The sequence below is a fragment of the Theropithecus gelada genome, chromosome 18 (genome assembly GCF_003255815.1).
Source record: "Theropithecus gelada isolate Dixy chromosome 18, Tgel_1.0, whole genome shotgun sequence".
Taxonomy (NCBI): domain Eukaryota; kingdom Metazoa; phylum Chordata; class Mammalia; order Primates; family Cercopithecidae; genus Theropithecus; species Theropithecus gelada.
This window is the reverse complement of record NC_037686.1, coordinates 46,898,959-46,916,476: the sequence shown is the minus strand read 5'-3', so window position 1 is coordinate 46,916,476 and position 17,518 is coordinate 46,898,959. Positions and strand designations below refer to the sequence as shown.

At 36.7% G+C, this 17,518-nt stretch overlaps 1 protein-coding gene across 4 annotated transcripts in view; it reads right to left on the bottom strand.

Moving 5' to 3' along the window:
* HDHD2 (haloacid dehalogenase like hydrolase domain containing 2) overlaps positions 1–17,518 on the bottom strand; it is a 48,767-nt gene that overhangs the window by 10,788 nt on the left and 20,461 nt on the right. For 2 of the 4 annotated variants that reach the window (XM_025365068.1, XM_025365069.1), the window contains 3 exons: positions 16,508–16,618; positions 14,958–15,166; positions 11,852–11,936 (listed from right to left, as the gene is read on the bottom strand). In XM_025365068.1, coding sequence (XP_025220853.1) covers positions 11,852–11,936; positions 14,958–15,166; positions 16,508–16,608 — 395 coding nt within the window. In that variant the 5' untranslated portion in view covers positions 16,609–16,618. Of the gene's footprint in view, positions 1–11,851; positions 11,937–14,957; positions 15,167–16,470; positions 17,024–17,518 lie in introns of those variants that run through there. The other 2 variants (XM_025365071.1, XM_025365070.1) reach the window with 2 other exon arrangements.

The following is a 17,518-nucleotide window of genomic DNA, read 5'->3' as shown; positions in this document are numbered from 1 at the left end:
CAAGAGAAAGCTGAAGGGGTGATTTAAATTTAGAGCCACACAATTCCTCGAAGCCCTAGAACCAGAAACATCATTTGACTCAGTAATCCCAAAGGAATATAGATCATTCTATTATAAAGATATATGCACGCATACGTTCACTGCAGCACTAGTCACAAAAGCAAAGACATGAAATCAACCCAAATGCCCATCAATGATAGACTGGATAAGAAAATGTGGTACATATACACCATGGAATACTATGCAGCCATAAAAAGGAATGAGGTCATGCCCTTTGCAGGGACATGGATGGAGCTGGAAGCCACTATCCTCAGCAAACTAACACGGGAACAAAAGACCAAACACTACATGTTCTCACTTATAAGTGGGAGCTGAACAACGAGAAGACATGGACACAGGGAGGGAAACAACAAACACTCGGGCCAGTCGGGAGTGCTGGGGAGGGAGAGCATCAGGAAAAATAACTAATGCCTACTGGGCTTAATACCTAGGTGATGGGTTGATAGATGCAACAAATCATCATGGCACACGTTTACCTATGTAACAAATCTGCACATCCTGTACTTGTACCCCAGAATTTAAAATAGAATACATAAATTTAGAGCCACAGATTATTACTGAAAGAGACCCAGAGAAACATCAAGTCCAACATGACCTATTTTACAGATGAGATCATCTGAGATGCTGGCACCAATCAAGAAGAGCTAGAACCAGTGCTGGAACCCGGAACCTGAAAACCAATCTGGGATTCTCCCAATACTGGGATGTCTATAAGATATTTTGGATTCAGCTGCAGACCACTGCAATACAGCAAGTATCACAATAAAGCAAGTCACATAAATTTTGGTTTTCCATAGTCTATTAAGTGTGCAACAGCATTGTGTACAAAAAAAAATGTACGTATGTTAATTTAAAAATACTTTATTGCTGAAAAATGCTAACAATCATCTGAGCCTTCAGGGAGTCGTAATCTTTTTGCGGGCAGGTCTTGCCTCGATGTTGATGGCTGCTGACGGATCAGGGTGGTAGTCATTGAAGGTTGAGTCACTGCAGCAATGTCTCAAAATAAGGCAACAATGAAGCTTGCTGCATCAATTTTAATCTTCCTTTCATGAAAGAATTCTCTGTAGTATGTGATGCTATTTCACAGTATTTTACTCACAAAAGAAACTCTTTCAAAATTGTGAATCAATCCTCTCAAGCCCTTCTGCTGCTCTATCAGTTAAGTTCATGTAATATTCTAAATCTTGTGTTGTTATTTCAATAATGTTCGAAGCATCTTCACCAGGAGTAGATTCCATCTTAAGAAACCACTTTCTTTGCTCATTCAAAAGAAGCAAGTCCTCATCCATTCAAGTTTTATCATAAGATTGCAACAATTCAGTCACATCTTCAGGCGTCACTTCTAATTCTAGTTATTTTGCTATTTCCACCACACTTGCAGTTACTTCCTTCACTGAAGTCTTGAACCCCTCAAAGTCATCCATGAGGGTTAAAATCAACTTCTTCCAAACTCCCATTGATGTTGACATTTTGACCTTTCATGAATCACAAATCTTCTTAATGGCATCTAGAATGCTGAATCCTTTCCAGAAGTTTTTCAATTTTCTTTGCCTAGATCCATCAGAGGAAATCATTGTCTATGGCAGCTATGGCCTTACAAAACGTATCTTTTAAATAGTAAGACTTGAAAGTCAAAATGACTGCCTGATCCGTGGGTGGCAGAATGAGTGTTGTGTTAACAGGCATGAAAACAACATTGATCTCCTGGTACATCTCCAACAGAGCTCTTGGGTGGCCAGTTGCTTTGTCCATGAGCAGTAATACACTGATGGGAATCTATTTTTCTGATCAGTAGGTCTCAATAGTGGGCTTGGAACATTCAGTAAACCATGCCATAAACAGATGTGTTGTCATTCAGGCTTTGTTATTCTATTTACAGAGCACAGGTTTTAACTTAAGTCACCGGCTGCATTAGCCCCTAACAAGAGAGACTGCCTGTCCTATGAAGCTTTGAACCAGGCATTGACTTCTCCTCTCTAGCTATGAAAGTCCTAGGCAGCGTATTTTTCCAATGTAAGACTGTTTCATCTACATTGAAAATCTCTTGTTTAGTGTAGACGCCTTCATCAATGATCTTAGTTACATCTCTGGATAACATGCTGTAGCTTCTACATCAGCACTTGCTGCTTCATCTTGCACTTTAATGCAAGTTTATGGAGACAGCTTCTTTCCTTAAACCTCATGAACCATCCTCTGCTAGCTTCAAACTTTTCTTCTGTAGCTTCCTCACCTCTCTTAGTCTTCACAGAATTGAAGAGAGTTAGGCCTTTGTCTTAAGGGAATGTTGTGGCTGGTTTGAGCTTCTATCTAGACCACTAAAACTTTCTCCATATTAGTGATAAGGCTGTTTTGCTTTCTTATCATTTGTGTGCTCACTGGAGTAGCACTTTTAATTTCCTTCAAGAACTTTCCTTTGCATTCAAAACTTGACTATTTGGCACAAGAGGCCTAGCTTTCAGTCTATCTCAGCTTTCGACATGCCTAACTAACCTTACTCATTTCTAGCTTTTGATTTTAAGTAAGAGATGTATGACTCTTCCTTTCACTTAAGACACTCAGAGACCACTGTAGGGTTATCAACTGGCCTAATCTCAGTATCATTGTGTCTCAGGGAATAGGGAGGCCAGAGGAGAGGAAAGAGATAGAAAAACTGGCTGGTGGAGCAGTCAGAACACACACAACATTAAATTTGCCATCTTACATGGGCAAGGTTTGTGGCTCCCCAAAACAATTACAATAGTAACATCAAAGATCACTGATCACCATAACACATAATGATAATGAAAAGTCTGAAATATTGACAAGAATTACCAAAATGTGACACAGAGACACAAAGTAAGCACATGCTGTTGGAAATATGGTGCCGATGACTTGCTCAATGTAGGGTTATTGCAAAATCAGTTTGTTAAAAAAAAGTGCAGTATCTGTGAAGCGCAATAATGCAAAGTGCGATAAAAGGAGGTATGCCTGAACACTACGCTGTCTTTCTAAATAACTTAACCATTTCCCCTGAAGATGAAGCATGTGGAAATGAAATTATACTGCAGTTTAAGTACTGGTCAAACACCTACCATATGTCCAACATCAAACTGGTAAGTCCCTCTCACCCCACTCCCCAAAAGTGTTCCTTCCCCAATCTTTCCCATCTCAATAATTTTTCCCAGTTACTCAAGCCAGAACCCTACCAGTCATCCTTGATTTCTCAATTTCTCCCACCACCTCCACATCCCTATTCAGTAGGAAATCCAGTAATTTCCAATTTTGAAGCAAAAAATATCTCAAAACTGTCTTACTCTTTCACTTGAACTGTAATAGCCTTACAACTGGTCTTCCTGCATTTTTCTCTATTATTCCAATCCATTGAATAAGCAACAGTGGGAGTTTTCAAAAGTCCAAATAGATGTGATCATGTCCCTCCCCTGCTCAAAAGTCTTTAATAGCTTCTCATAGCAACTAGCATAAAATCCAAAGTCCCTAGCACAGTCTCGAAAGCCTTGCCCTATCTACCCCCAACCCACATCTCCACTCTCATCTCAAGTTACCTTTCCCATTATTGACTGAGCTCCTGCCACAATAGTTTTTTCTCATTTCCTCAAAACATGTCAAACTCTTCCTGCTTCAGCCCCCATATGGTGCCCCCTCCTCCTGAAACGGTTCCCCATACTTTCCACATAGATTTCTTCCACTCATTTGTCAGGTTTCAGTTTAAATGTCGGCAAATCAAAGAAGTCATTTTTAATCTCTCTTTAAATAAAGTGGACTCCCTCCTCACATTTGGTAACTATTTCAACCCCTTTTTTCCTTCATATATCACTTGGCACAATTGGTAATCCTTATCCTGTTGTGCTTGGTCTGTCTTCCTCACTAGAATACACTCTCCATAATGCCAATCAGTTGTACTCATCACTGTATTTCCTACTTAAAAAAAAGAAGGCCTGGTACCTTTTGCTAAATGTTTATTCAATAAACCAAATCATGGATGAACCTCTGCATGCCTCAGTGTCCCGACCTATGACAACTATTTTTATTAATAAATGTAGGAAGTATAGTAACTATACTAAAAATAAATAATGGAGAGTCACTTCACATTTGTGGGCTTCAGTTTCAAATGAAGCACTAAATTAGATCAGGGCTTTTCAGCCCTACTATTTTAGGCCAGAAAATGCCTGTTGTGGGGGCTGACCTATGTATAATAGGATGTTTAGCAGCATTCCTGGCCTCTACCCATCATATGCCAGTACCACCCCTCTCCCTCAGTTATGACAACCAAAAATGTCTCCAAACCTTACCAAATATTCCTTAGGGGGCAAAACTGTCCCTGGTTGAGAATCGCTGAACTAAAGTAATGCCAAAGTGTTAACATTCAACACACTTAAAAGTAATACCAATCAACTCGACAGACATGAACTATCAAAAGTTCAAATTAAAACTAGTGAATCATGAAAAACACCAAAGGAAAATACCACTAACATTTAATTAATTGAAACCCCCCAAATACCTCCAATGTCACACTGACACAGTAATTCTCTCATTAATTACTGAAAAAAATGTAATGAGTTTGTAGAGACTCAATGTTCTACATAAAATAAAAATCTAAGAATACTATACATCCAAAGTGACAGATGAAATGAAAAATTAAAATAGAAAATCTAAGACAACTTCAGCACTGCTATTTCTAGTTATAATCAGAATTAAAAAAAAAAAAAAAAAAGGTTTGAAGTCTTTGGGATTAAAAACAAACAAACATAGCTTATTGACCTAGTAAGAAATACTTGAAGAGGTGAAATACTGAAAGTTCTACCCCTGAATTCAGAAGTAAGATCAGGCTATCTACTATCATCACGTGTATCAGTACTGCACTAGGAGTCCCAGAGAGTGTAATATAGCAAGAAAATAAAAAGAATTTTAACATGGGAAGGAGCGATAATTAAAACTGTCATTACTGTCTACAATTGTCTATGTAGAAATGCAATCCAAAAGATTCTACTAATACAAACATTTATTAGAATTAGCAAGTAAATGGAAGAAGACTGCTGGATACAAGATTAATATATGAAAACCCTATTAGCTTTCTATGTATTAGCAATAAGCAAATAAATATGAAATTTAGCAAAATACAAGGCTGGGCACGGTGGCTCAAACCTGTAATCCCAGCACTTTGGGAGGCCAAGGTGGGTGGATTGCTTGAGGTCAGGAGTTTGAGACTACCCTGGAAAACATGGCAAAACCCCATCTCTACTAAAAATACAAGAATTAGCCAGGCATGGTGGTGCATGCTTATACTCCCAGCTACTGGGAGGCTGAGGCAGGAGAATCACTTGAACCTGGGAGGCAGAGGTTGCAGTGAGCTGATAGCGTTCAATGCACTCCAGCCTGGGCAACAAGGGCGAAACTCTGTTTCGGAAAAACAAAAACAAAGACAAAATACAATTTACAATAGCATCAAACAATATGAAAGACAAGAATAATTTAACAAAATGTCTAAGACCCACATTCTAAAAACTATAAAACACTGATGAGAACAAATGTAAAAAAACAAACAACAAAACAAAAAAACACCCTAAATAAATGGAGATACATTTGATTTTCACAGACTGTAAGATATATTATTGTACAGATGTAATTACTACCCAAATTCATAGATTTAATGAAGTATCAAACTCCCAGCAGGCTTTGTTTGTGAAAGTTAACACGTTGATTTCAAAATCTGTGTGGAAATCCAAAGGAGGTAGAATAGCCACGACAATCTTAAATAATAAAGTTGGAGGATGTACACTACCAGATATTGAGGCTTATTATGAGGCTACAATAATCAAGACAGTATGGAATGGCAAAAGTATAGATAAATAATCTAGTCATTTGATTTATGTCAAAAGCACAACTGCAATTCAATGAGGGAAGAATGGGTCTTTGCAATACATGTTGCTGGAACAACTGAGTATCCATACATAAAAATGAATTTCTATTTCACACAATTCACAACAATTAATTCAAAACAGATTCTACACCTAATTGCTAAAAGTAAAACGATAAAGCTTACAGAAGAAAACACAGGAAAATATCTTCATGACCTTGGGGTAGGCAAAGATTTCTTAAACAAAACAGAAGAAAATACTGACAAATTGAACTACATCAAAATTAAGAACCTGATGTTCTCATACTATTAAGAGAGTGAAAAGGCAAATCAAAGACAGGGATATCTGCGGTACATACATCCAACCAAAGTCTCGTAAGATATAACACTTTAAGAATTCTGAGGGTGCAGTAGTTCTCACCTGTAATCCCAGCACTTTGGGAGGCTGAGGCGGGTGGCTCTCCTGAGGTCGGGAGTTCGAGATCAGCCTGACCAACATGGAGAAACCGCGTTTCTACTAAAAATACAAAATTAGCCGGGCGTGGTGGTGCATGCCTGTAATCCCAGCTACTCGGGAGGCTGAGGCAGGATAATTGCTTAAACCCACGAGGCAGAGGTTGCAGTGAGCCGAGATTGTGCCATTACACTCCAACCTGGGCAACAAGAGTGAAACTCTGTCTCAAAAAAAAAAAGAACTCTGACAAATCAGTAAGAGAAAGACAACCCAAAAGGAAAACGTAAAAAATTTGAATGGGTGCATCACAACAAAAGATATCCAAATGGCTAATAAGCATATGAAAAAGTTTCAACAACATTACTCATCAGAGAAATACAAATTGAAACTGAGGCTGGATGCAGTAGCTCACGCCTGTAATCCCAGCACTTTGAGGGACTGGGGCGGGATGATCACTTGAGGTCAGGCATTTGAGAACAGCCAGCAACACAGCAAAACCCCACTACAAAGACAAATTAAAATTAGCCAGCTGTGGTGGCACATACCTGTAGTCCTAGCTACTTGGGAGGCTAAGGCAGGAGGACCTCTTGAGTCCAGGAGTTTGAGGCTACAGTCAGCTATGAGAGTGCCACTGCACTCTAGCCTGGGTAACAGAACAAGACCCTGTCTTTGAAAAACAGTAACAACAACAACAACAAAAAACAAATAGAAACTCAGTAAAGGTACCACCATATACACCAAACAGAATAGCTACTATTAAATAGAGAATATGGAGCATTGGAACTCTCATTTGTAGCTAGCAAGAATGTATGACTTGGTACAATCACTGTGGAAAACTGTTTGGCGATATTTACTAAAACTAAACAATTACCTATCCTACTATCTAGTAATTTCACTTCTAGATACGTACCCAAGAGAACTGAATGCACATGTCCCCCAAAAGACATATACAAGAATGTTCACAGCAGTTTTATTCATAACAGCCCAAACTGGAAGCAACCCATGTCCATTAACAGCAGAATGAATAAATAAATTGTGGAATATTCATATAATAGACTACTACTATACAAAACAACAACAAAGAAGCAAAATAAAAACAAAGTACTGGTACATGCAAAAACTTGGATAAATCTCAAAAGCAGACCAAAAAATGCTATAATTCTATTATTTCATTCATATGAAGATTAAGAAATGGCAATAATTACAGAAGTCAGAACAGTGGTTATCTGGCGGAAGGAGTGGTACTGACTGGGAAAGGGAGCCACCAAGGATGCTGAAAATGTTCTAATCTTGATCACCAAGTGGGGGTTATATAGGCATACCTATGTGTAAAATTGTATTGAGTTGTATACCTAAAATCTGTATAACTTACTGTGCATGTTTACCTCAATGGAAGAATCAGTAACAGAATATATTTTTATGGTTTGTTCATGTAAACAAATCCTATTTAGAGTAGCAGGAGTTGCCTGCTAAATATATCCTCAAACTACAAAATAAGAGCAGTGATTCTGATATTCAACTGGATTCTGTATTCTATGATTTTCAGATCTGCATATAAACTTCTCCTACATACACTAATGAAATGCTTTAAACATCTCAAGTTCTGAAGTCTTAAACAATTTCTCACCACCAAAGTAATATTTTACAGTCTGGACTTTAATTATGAACACTGCACAGGAGTCATCCCTTTCAAAAATGGGAAAAGCCCATAGATATATTGCTAATTTGAGCCCTGCTGCTACTCTGTTCTGAGATTCCTCATACTCAGGGCTCTAAGTACTTAGAAAAGATTCAGGAGTTAGTGTACAAACGCAGTACTGACGCCATTACTGTTTGTTTGTGTTTCTTTCTTTTCTTCCCTTTACTAAGGATTGAATATACTGGAGTAATTAAACTTATAATTTTTCCTTAAGAAGGAGATGGGGGAAAGCAAGCAATCCAACAGTCAACAAAGACCACTTATAGTGGTAAGAAGCTCATCTTGAAAAATTAAAAAAAAAATTCCTGTACATCTCTAAGACTTTTGGAGGACACTCAAACTCTATAGCAATTATGGGAAGAATGTCATTAACAAAACTTCAAATACATTATTCTTAAAAAGGCTTCATCTATAAATTTAAACGTGAAAGTTGTGATGCCATTTCTCTTCAGGTATATAACATTTTAATAAGCTCCTCTACGAGCTGGAGAACAGTTGCTTAATTTAGGAAAAAAAGGCCTCAAACTTTTCCTAGGCTAAGTAATTCCATGTAGTTTTTTCCCCAAAATTCCTTTGCCTGGTAACTATACTTCTGAAAAAAAAAAATCATAAAGAAAGCATAAATACTGCTCAACAAACATGTTCTCAGGAGTTTTTTAAAATGAATTTCAAAAACCTGGAATGCCAACAGTAATAGGAACTCGTGGCAAAGCAATTCACTGTGCTTCTTAAAATAGAGTATACTGTAGGAATCAAATAGGTTTTAGAATGATATTTAGGAATATGACAAAGCATGCACAATACGTTAGGTTTTTTAAAAGCATGTTACTACATAGTATATATACACATTCTAAATTTTGTGTAAACATGTATGTGTATAGAAACAAAGTAACTGTGCTAAAATGTAAACTGTGGTTCTCTTTAGGTGGCAGGGTTATAGGTAATTTTTAATTTATTCTTTCTTGAGCATTTAAACTTAATTTATATTGATTTTGTGATTAGATATTTTTTAGTCTTGTTAATACTAAGTTCAGGTTGGATTGTAAGTGACCTGTTTGTCTTCCTCCTAACAGTAATCATCAAGTTCAATTATAATTGGTCCATTACTTAAATGCTCAAACTTTGGGTTTTTTTGTTTTGTTTTTTTTTTTGAGATAGCCGAGATCACACCACTCTACTCCAGCCTGGACAACAGAGTGAGACTTGGTCTCAAAAAAACAACAAACAAACAAACAAACAAATAATTCTCAATTCCATTCAGGCATTTAAAAGGTATTTGTAGAAAGGCTGTACTATGCGTTTTTGTGGGGGGGGCTATCCATTAAAAACACAATAAATAAGATGCAGTGTAATGTGAAGGTTGATGTATCTGCCTTGATGTAACATGCCTCTGAAGCCGGCATGCAATGGGCTTTAAAATACAATGTTTACTGTCATTATCAGCCTAAACAGTAATTTAACTAATCGGTGGTTCATTTGAGATGTCTGTATTTGCCACACACAATCCAAATAGCTGCAGTCATTGGTTGGAAGGTAGTCCCTATGGAAACATCAATATGCAAAGAAGGGCAAGACCTGAAATCCTTCTGTTAACTCTCCACCCAGCTGTTAAGTGCATTTGTGAAATGAGAGTTGACCTATAAGTGCACTGTAATGTTTTAAAATGTAGTGTTTATAAAAAATCAATATGGTTAGGAAAGTGTACTAATTAGACAGCATCCGAGCAATTACAAAGTCAGTATTATGTCAACATACATTTTTATTACCCTGAGTCTAGTATTCATCTAAGACAGAGAACTCTCAATTTCCTATTAAACATGTCCTTCCCAAATTGCCAGCTTAAATCAATCAATATCTTCTTGAATTCTGTGGTTAAATAAATGAGTGAAAGGTAGTAGGAGTAAATTCAGAAGAAAAATAATAGATTCTGTTTCAAATGAAAACTGATATTGGTACAGTTGTAGAACTTAATTAAGGAGCACATGGCATAGTCTCTCCCTCCTCAACTAAAAGTCAAAGTAGGATAATTGAAAAGGCAGGGGAAGCAAAAGTAATTTTAATACCATATACACTGAAGTACATCTCCAGGTGATCTGACATAACAGTGGATGTCCAGGAAATAATTACAGTAAATAGATACTGACCAACTATAAAAAGTAAGTTTGCTCCCTTTAAACAAGGGCTTGACTATCACAGTGACTATGGTCACAAATAAAAGTACATTAAGTAGTTGTGGTTTCCATTAACCAAGAATCTAAAATTAATGTGCACACAGGGTAAAAGGTGGCTGTTCTCAAAGTGCTATTTCTGGCCACATAGATTTTACATGAGGACAGCCATTTTCAAGATCAACAGCAAATAATGTGCCCAAATGTGTGAACCTGGCTGGTGAGTTTTCTAGTTTCTTATAAACATTCTAATTCTGTAGTATATACATGAAGAAACGAATTCTACATAATGTAGAAGTTACAATGGTTCTTATAGATCCTTGCACTGGTAAGAAAATTCTGGGCTTTTTGTTTTGTTTTGTTTTTTTGTTTTTTTTTATAGCATTCTTGCAGTTAAACACAAAAACTTTGCCAGGCTATTCAAGAAAAATTTTCTAAGCTAGTCCAACATATCTCTATGCAACATTTTGAACTATATACTTGACATATATTCAAAGGTAAATTATACTGTTTAATGGTTTGACCAGAAATAAAAGGCAAGACATGAAAAATTACAAAATCCAAAGGAAAAGTCACAATCTCATTCTACAGCAGAACTGCAGGTAAATTCTGATCCAATTTATCTTGGGAACTACAAGAACAAGTATGCAGCCTTCCTTCTAGAAGTAGCAGCAAAAAGTTCATTTAAGTGAAATGCACACATTAACTGAAGATTTATAACATCTTATGTACTAGTTCTACTTCTACCCATAGCCACTGATGTCTCTCGCTTGGATATCCCATAGGCCAAACCTAAACTCATCACCTTTTAAATCCCAAACCAAGGGTTCTCTATCTTACTTGGTCAGGTTAGAAATCTCAATGTATCCTTGACTCACTCTTCTACTTTACTGACTAAAACTCAAAAGTAAGACATGTTGATGGTATCTGAATCTGTTTTTCTTCATCTCCACTGCCACTATTCAGTTCACTGTATCATCATCACTCATCAAATAATTTCTTTTGAAGTGTGGTCAAATGTGTCAACTCTTTTCCATAGCCTGGATTCTCACTGGAGGTAAAATCACATTTATTGTTTTTGGCGGATTAGCCTGGATACTGTTTTCCCTTGGAGATTAGCATAGTCAGTGAAGAATCATAGGAGTAATAATAAAAGATCAAATCGCTGCTCAGGCGTGCTGCCACACACTTGTAATCCCAGCACTCTGAGAGGCTGAGGTGGGTAGATCGCTTGAGCCCACGAGTTGGAGACCACCCTGGGTAACACGGCGAAACCCCGTCTCTACTAAAAATACAAAAACTGAGATGGGAGGAGCACCTAAGTCTGAGCCTGGGGAGACTGAGGCTGTGGTGAGCCGTGATGATGTCACTGCACTCCAGCCTCAGTGACAGAGTGAGACCCTGTCTCAAAAACAAAATAAAAACAAAAAACATATTATACACATGAAAAAGATTGTAATACATATTATTTGATGTTGATCTTGAAGATGTCTGTCCTAATGTACAATTTAGGTGGCCATAAAGTAAAACACATAAACCCATTCATGACAATGACAAAGGAAAGGAAGAAGGGAAGTGTTATGATCAGATGAAAAATAAATAGCTAGGTTTACCGGAATGCTTGATTCAGAATTTGATAATGAAAATGTTCTGGTGCCAATCCTATGACCACAGCATTAGGATCACTTGTTTGTATTCCTGGGAAGGGAAAAAAATAAAAAAAGGATTGTTGAAAATGCAATTAAAAGCAATGCCACATTTAAAACACAGCAGTTTTAGTCAATCAAGTGCAAACTTTTGCTATAGCCATAATCTAAAATTTAATAGATTATCCTGCCCAGTGCACTTTGGAAGTATAAGAGAGAGTGCACAGAAGGAGAGGGAGAGGGAGAAGAGGGTTGGGAGGGAAAAAGAGAGAAAATCTAACATTTTTCCACATTCCTTGTGCATAGTCTTAAGGGTACTCAGTAACCAGAAGATCTGAATTGAAAATTGTAACCTGATGTCCTCAAACAAATGACAATTTCTTACTTCAAAATGCTTTGCTGATTACAATCAACAAGAACTGCCATGAGTTCCCTATGAACTATCAGATCAATAGCAACTGATTACGGACTGAGAATCTAAGAGGCAAGGGAAATTAGACTTTCTAATTGACACAACTGAGGTTAACACATTCATGATTAATATGAAATGCACTGCAGAGTCTATAATTTTCTACATAATGCCTTATCTACTTTTAGTTTCAGAAATATTATTTTAAAATTAAAGTATGTTTTAAGGCCTTGGCATCTTAGAACTTCAGACATGACAATCAAACAAGTACATTCTCCATTACAACTTTATTTATTTATTTTTGAGACGGAGTTTCGCTCTTGTTGTCCAGGCTGGAGTGCAATGGTGTGATCTCGGCTCACCGCAACCTCTGCCACCCAGGTTCAAGCAATTCTCCTGCCTCAACCTCCCAAGTAGCTGAGATTACAGGCATGTGCCAACCACACCCAGCTAATTTTGTATCTTTAGTAGAGACGAGGTTTCTCCATGTTGATCAGGCTGGTCTCGAACTCCCGACCTCAGGTGATCCGCCCACCTCAGCTTCCCAAAGTGCTGGGATTACAGATTTGAGCCATCACGCTTGGCCTCTCCATTATAATTATTAAAAGTCTCATTAAAGGTTCCACGGATTATCCATATGCCAATTCCTATTTGCCTCTCCTATTGGCTGCAGATATCCAGGCTTTCCAACTTCCTCCTTACCGGTAGCCACGAGTATTCTCCAGTAGTTTCTTTGCTAACACAATAAGCTATTCCAGACTCATCTGATACCTGTCCAGATCTGCAATCAGTAATTTCTCCAAAGAACTACAGTGGGAATTGACACAGATACCAGTCTGAGCACTGGGTTGTCATTACTTTAGGCTTTTCCAGCAGAAGATTACACAATATGTATTATTTAAGAGAAAAAGGAGTTGGTAACTATATTTTCTATTCAAAAGTAGTAATACACAACTTTTACTTAACTAACTTGGTTTTTATTATTTGCATCTCTTTTCACTGACACTAAAATCTAATAGTTACTACTTTGCTTTGTCCTATATATACCTTTAATTAAAAAAAAAAAAAAAACAGTATTACTAAAAACAATAAGACTCCTGAAAGCAGTTTAAGATCTCTTTGTAGTTCTTTTGTCCTTAGAATTTATCCCACTATGAATGAACAGGTGAAAATACTGTACTTTAAAGTCATTTGAAGTAATTATTTTCTCTGAGTGGTTATGTCACCAACCTGATACAGAGTTAAGTTCATTTCTATTTGGAGGCTGGTTTTTCACTTAATTGTCTTTTCATTGTATACAATATTCACACGGTTCCAAAGTCAAAACTATGTAATGGGGACTTTTTTTAAAGCCTCCTCTCTTAATCCATCCCCCTCCTCCCTTGCTTCCCCTTTAGGTAACCATTTTTATTAGTTTTCCATTTATCCTTCTTTGGCTTCCTTTTACAAATATAAGACAAATATGTATGTATATCCATTTTCTTTTCATTTTCCTACACAGAAAATGTATAAAGATTTCTACACCTTACTTTTCTCGTTTAATATATCCTATGCAGAGCACTCCTTATCAAGAGACAGAACTCTTCATCATTATTTAATTTTCAGCTACAAAGCATTCCATTTTGTGAATATATCACAGTTTATTCAATCAGTCCCTTCTGATGAATATTTGGGTTGTTTCCAATCTTTTGTTATTACAAATAAGGTAGTAATGAATAACCTTGTTATATGTCATTGTGTATTTTTGTATCTATATTTTAGAGAGAGATTCTTACAAGTGCTGCTTCATATGTAATTTTGCCAGCTACTGCCAAATTCCTCTCCATAGGCTTTGTGTCATTTTATATTCCTGTCAGCACTCAGATGCTTTTAATAAATTTATTTTCTGTTTAATTCAGCAAAGTTGGTTTCTGTTTCTTGCAAACAATAATTCTGATTGACACATTGGCATATTTCCTATTAGTACTAGTTTTGAGGTCTGCCCAACTCTATAGCCATGTTGAACTTATACTCCATTTTCTATATTGTGCTACTGCACTCCGAGTATCCTCAGAAAAGAAGTAATGTGGCAAAGCTTCATATTCTTCCAGAATCTGTTGACATTTCCAAAGAGAAACACTTTTCTCTTGATTGAAAAATATTTCATATTCAATGTAAAAACTTCACACTATCCACAATAACATTAAACAAAGAGAACCTGGTATATCTCATTTAATCAAGTTAATATAGTGGCTCCTGCATTGAGGATTAGCTTATAATACTCAAAGTAATTTTGACCTGTGTTTTTTCAAACCATGGGTCATGATCTATTATTAGATTGTAAAACTAATTTGGAGGGCTCTAAGCATCATCATAATCAAACAAAAAAATCAAACCAAAAAGAAAATAGAATACATGTTATACGGCAAGAGTAAGTATTGCTTAACTTACAGAAAGACACACACACAGATACATATTAGGTTACTATGTAATGTGTTTCACTTACTATGGATTACAGTCAAAAAAGGTTTGGGAAATGCCAATTTAGATCCAAAATATCAGTATTATCAAATGTTTCAATAATAACGGGGAAATCAGAATAAACATCTCTAAACATCCAGTTTTTAAAATGATTTGTAAGTACATATAAATATCCAGTCTTCAAACTTTCCAAATTTCCCCTACCTTTGAAATCAGGTAGTGCCCGATCATCAACTAGCAGCATGGGTCTGACTTGTTTCTGCTCTAGTAAACTTCTGGCTGCAGTCAGAGATGTGAATATTTCATTTTCAGAGATATCAAATTCCAATTTTCTCAACCTTTCCAACAGGTCTTGCTTGCTCTCTTTGGTCGTATTGGTCACAAACCTAATGATTACAGAAGCACCACGTAACCTGGAGAGGGCAAAATTCAGATGTCAAAAGGCAGCTTTTACATTCCGGCCCTATAGAATCTCCTTATTTGTTAAAACTGTGCCAAATGTTTTTATGGCCAGCAACATGACAATGTCTAGCCTCTTGCCCCTCCAGAATGGCAGCTTTATAGTTTACATAGCTACTTACAGATGTCAATGTTCACCAGATGTAAAAAGATTTTTCTTTCAATCTACAGTAGAAAGCTCATCTTTAAAGTAGTAAAAGCTCTGTCCAACAGGAGCACACTGATTAACAGACATCCATTCCCCTAAAAAAGGCTAACTCAGACAGAAACCATGTCAAGGAGTCAAGATAAAGTCCAACTATGCAATAGATTTTTTTTTTTACTTTAAACAACACGTTGTCCACTAAGCTTCTCCACCTATAAAATGAACATCATGACTCCTAACTAAATTGATAACCCCCAACTGATGCCTGCCAGATATATAAGTATGTATTTCTTGATTCCCCAAACGAAAGGTAAGCTCCTTGAAAGAAAGTGAGGTTTGTGTCAATCTTTTGCCCTAATACCTGGCACTGTGATATGAGTCACTAGATTTTCTGATTAACACCATCCTATGAACATTTTAAGGTTGGAAAAAACGTACCACATACTAAATATTGCTGATTTTGAAAACTTCTCTAAATTATTTTAGGATAAAGATCCTTAATATACATTATTAGTTCTGTTGTGATGAGTTGATTTTTTTTTCAGGATACCCAGAAGCAAACATTCACATTCCTCTTACTTTAACACACCTTTACTGGGTATCTCATTTGTATCCAGACTTCTGTTTAGTACTGTGGTTGGTAGATGAGAAATATAAGACAGTCCTTAACCTTTAAAAGCATTTAGTTGATGGAAATAATTTAAAAATTTCAAGTTCTTTAGCTAAACTTTATTTGAGGAGCTGCACAATCAATGTTAGACCTTAGGTAAAACAAGAGAAAGCAGCACTATGCCTGTCTGTGTGTGCTTTATTTTGTGATTCCAAGATTCATTTGTGATTTTTTCCAATGGTATTTATTCCATATTGTAGAATCTTGAGTTGTCATTCCCACATTTACATTACTGACTTAGAAAATGACATACACATAGAACAAAAAGACTGGAACAAAAGGCCAAACCTAATAAAGCCTTAGAAAACAATGTTTGGAGGAAATTATAATGCATACACCCTCAAGCTAAACCCAAGGCAGTTCCTATATATGGTAAGTTGGTAAAATGCCATCTTAAGGCCATCCATTTAGCTAATGATCTGCCGTGGTAAAATGGCACTTACAAACATATTTGTCAGCTGAACCTGGAGGATAGCTTGCCTTTTAAGAGCTTCCTGTGCGCCTGGCACAGCTGCATCTTCAATGTGAAGTGTGCCACTGAGATCTACCAAAACAGCTTTTAATGCACGGCGTGCTGCCATCCTTCATTCCCTAGGAGAGAGCAAATGAAATTAAAAATACAGTTTAGGAAACAATGGACAATTAAAAACTGCTAAGTCTTCAAAAATATCACTCATATCCAGAAAGATCCTGCTTAGTGTTAAGCCACTTCCATTTTGGAGAAAACTGGTTTTAAAAATTACAAATCCAAAATTTGATCCATAAAACTTTTACAATACTCAGGTTTAAAAAAAAAAAAAAAAACACTTGAATGAAAACTATAGGAAGGAAAACGCTTACAGAGATACCATTATTTACTTTCAGGTTTTTAAAAAGAACTCTGGTGAACCATTCATTTATTTTTGAACATGAGAATAATGTACTCTAAAGAATGGGTAGATGAAAGGACTAAATCATTAGCATAGTCTTCTTCATCTTTGGTAATGTATAATGAAAATATTCTAATCGTCCTTCTTTGCTCCTGTAACCTGAAACAGAATACATGGCTCTCCCTCGTCTACCACTACCACCTCCTTCTTCTGCCACTCCTGGTGCATACATGGTACCTCTTTTGTGAAGCAGCAGCTGAGGAGACTCTGGCAGTCACTATGGCCAACAAAAAGCCCAAGGAAGAAGTCAAAACTGAGAACAATGATCACATTAATTTGAAGGTGGCCGGGCAGGATGGTTCTGTGGTGCAGTTTAAGATTAAGAGGCATATGCCACTTGGTAAACTAATGAAAGACTAATGTGAATGACAGGCATTGTCAATGAGGCAGATGAGATTCCAATTTGATGGGCAATCAATCAATGAAACAGACACACCTGCACATTTGGAAACAGAAGATGAAGATACAATGGATGTGTTGTGTTCCAGTAGCAGACAGGTGTCTAGCGAAAAGGGAACCTGCTTCTTTACTCCAGAATTCTGTTCTTACAGACGAAGATTAC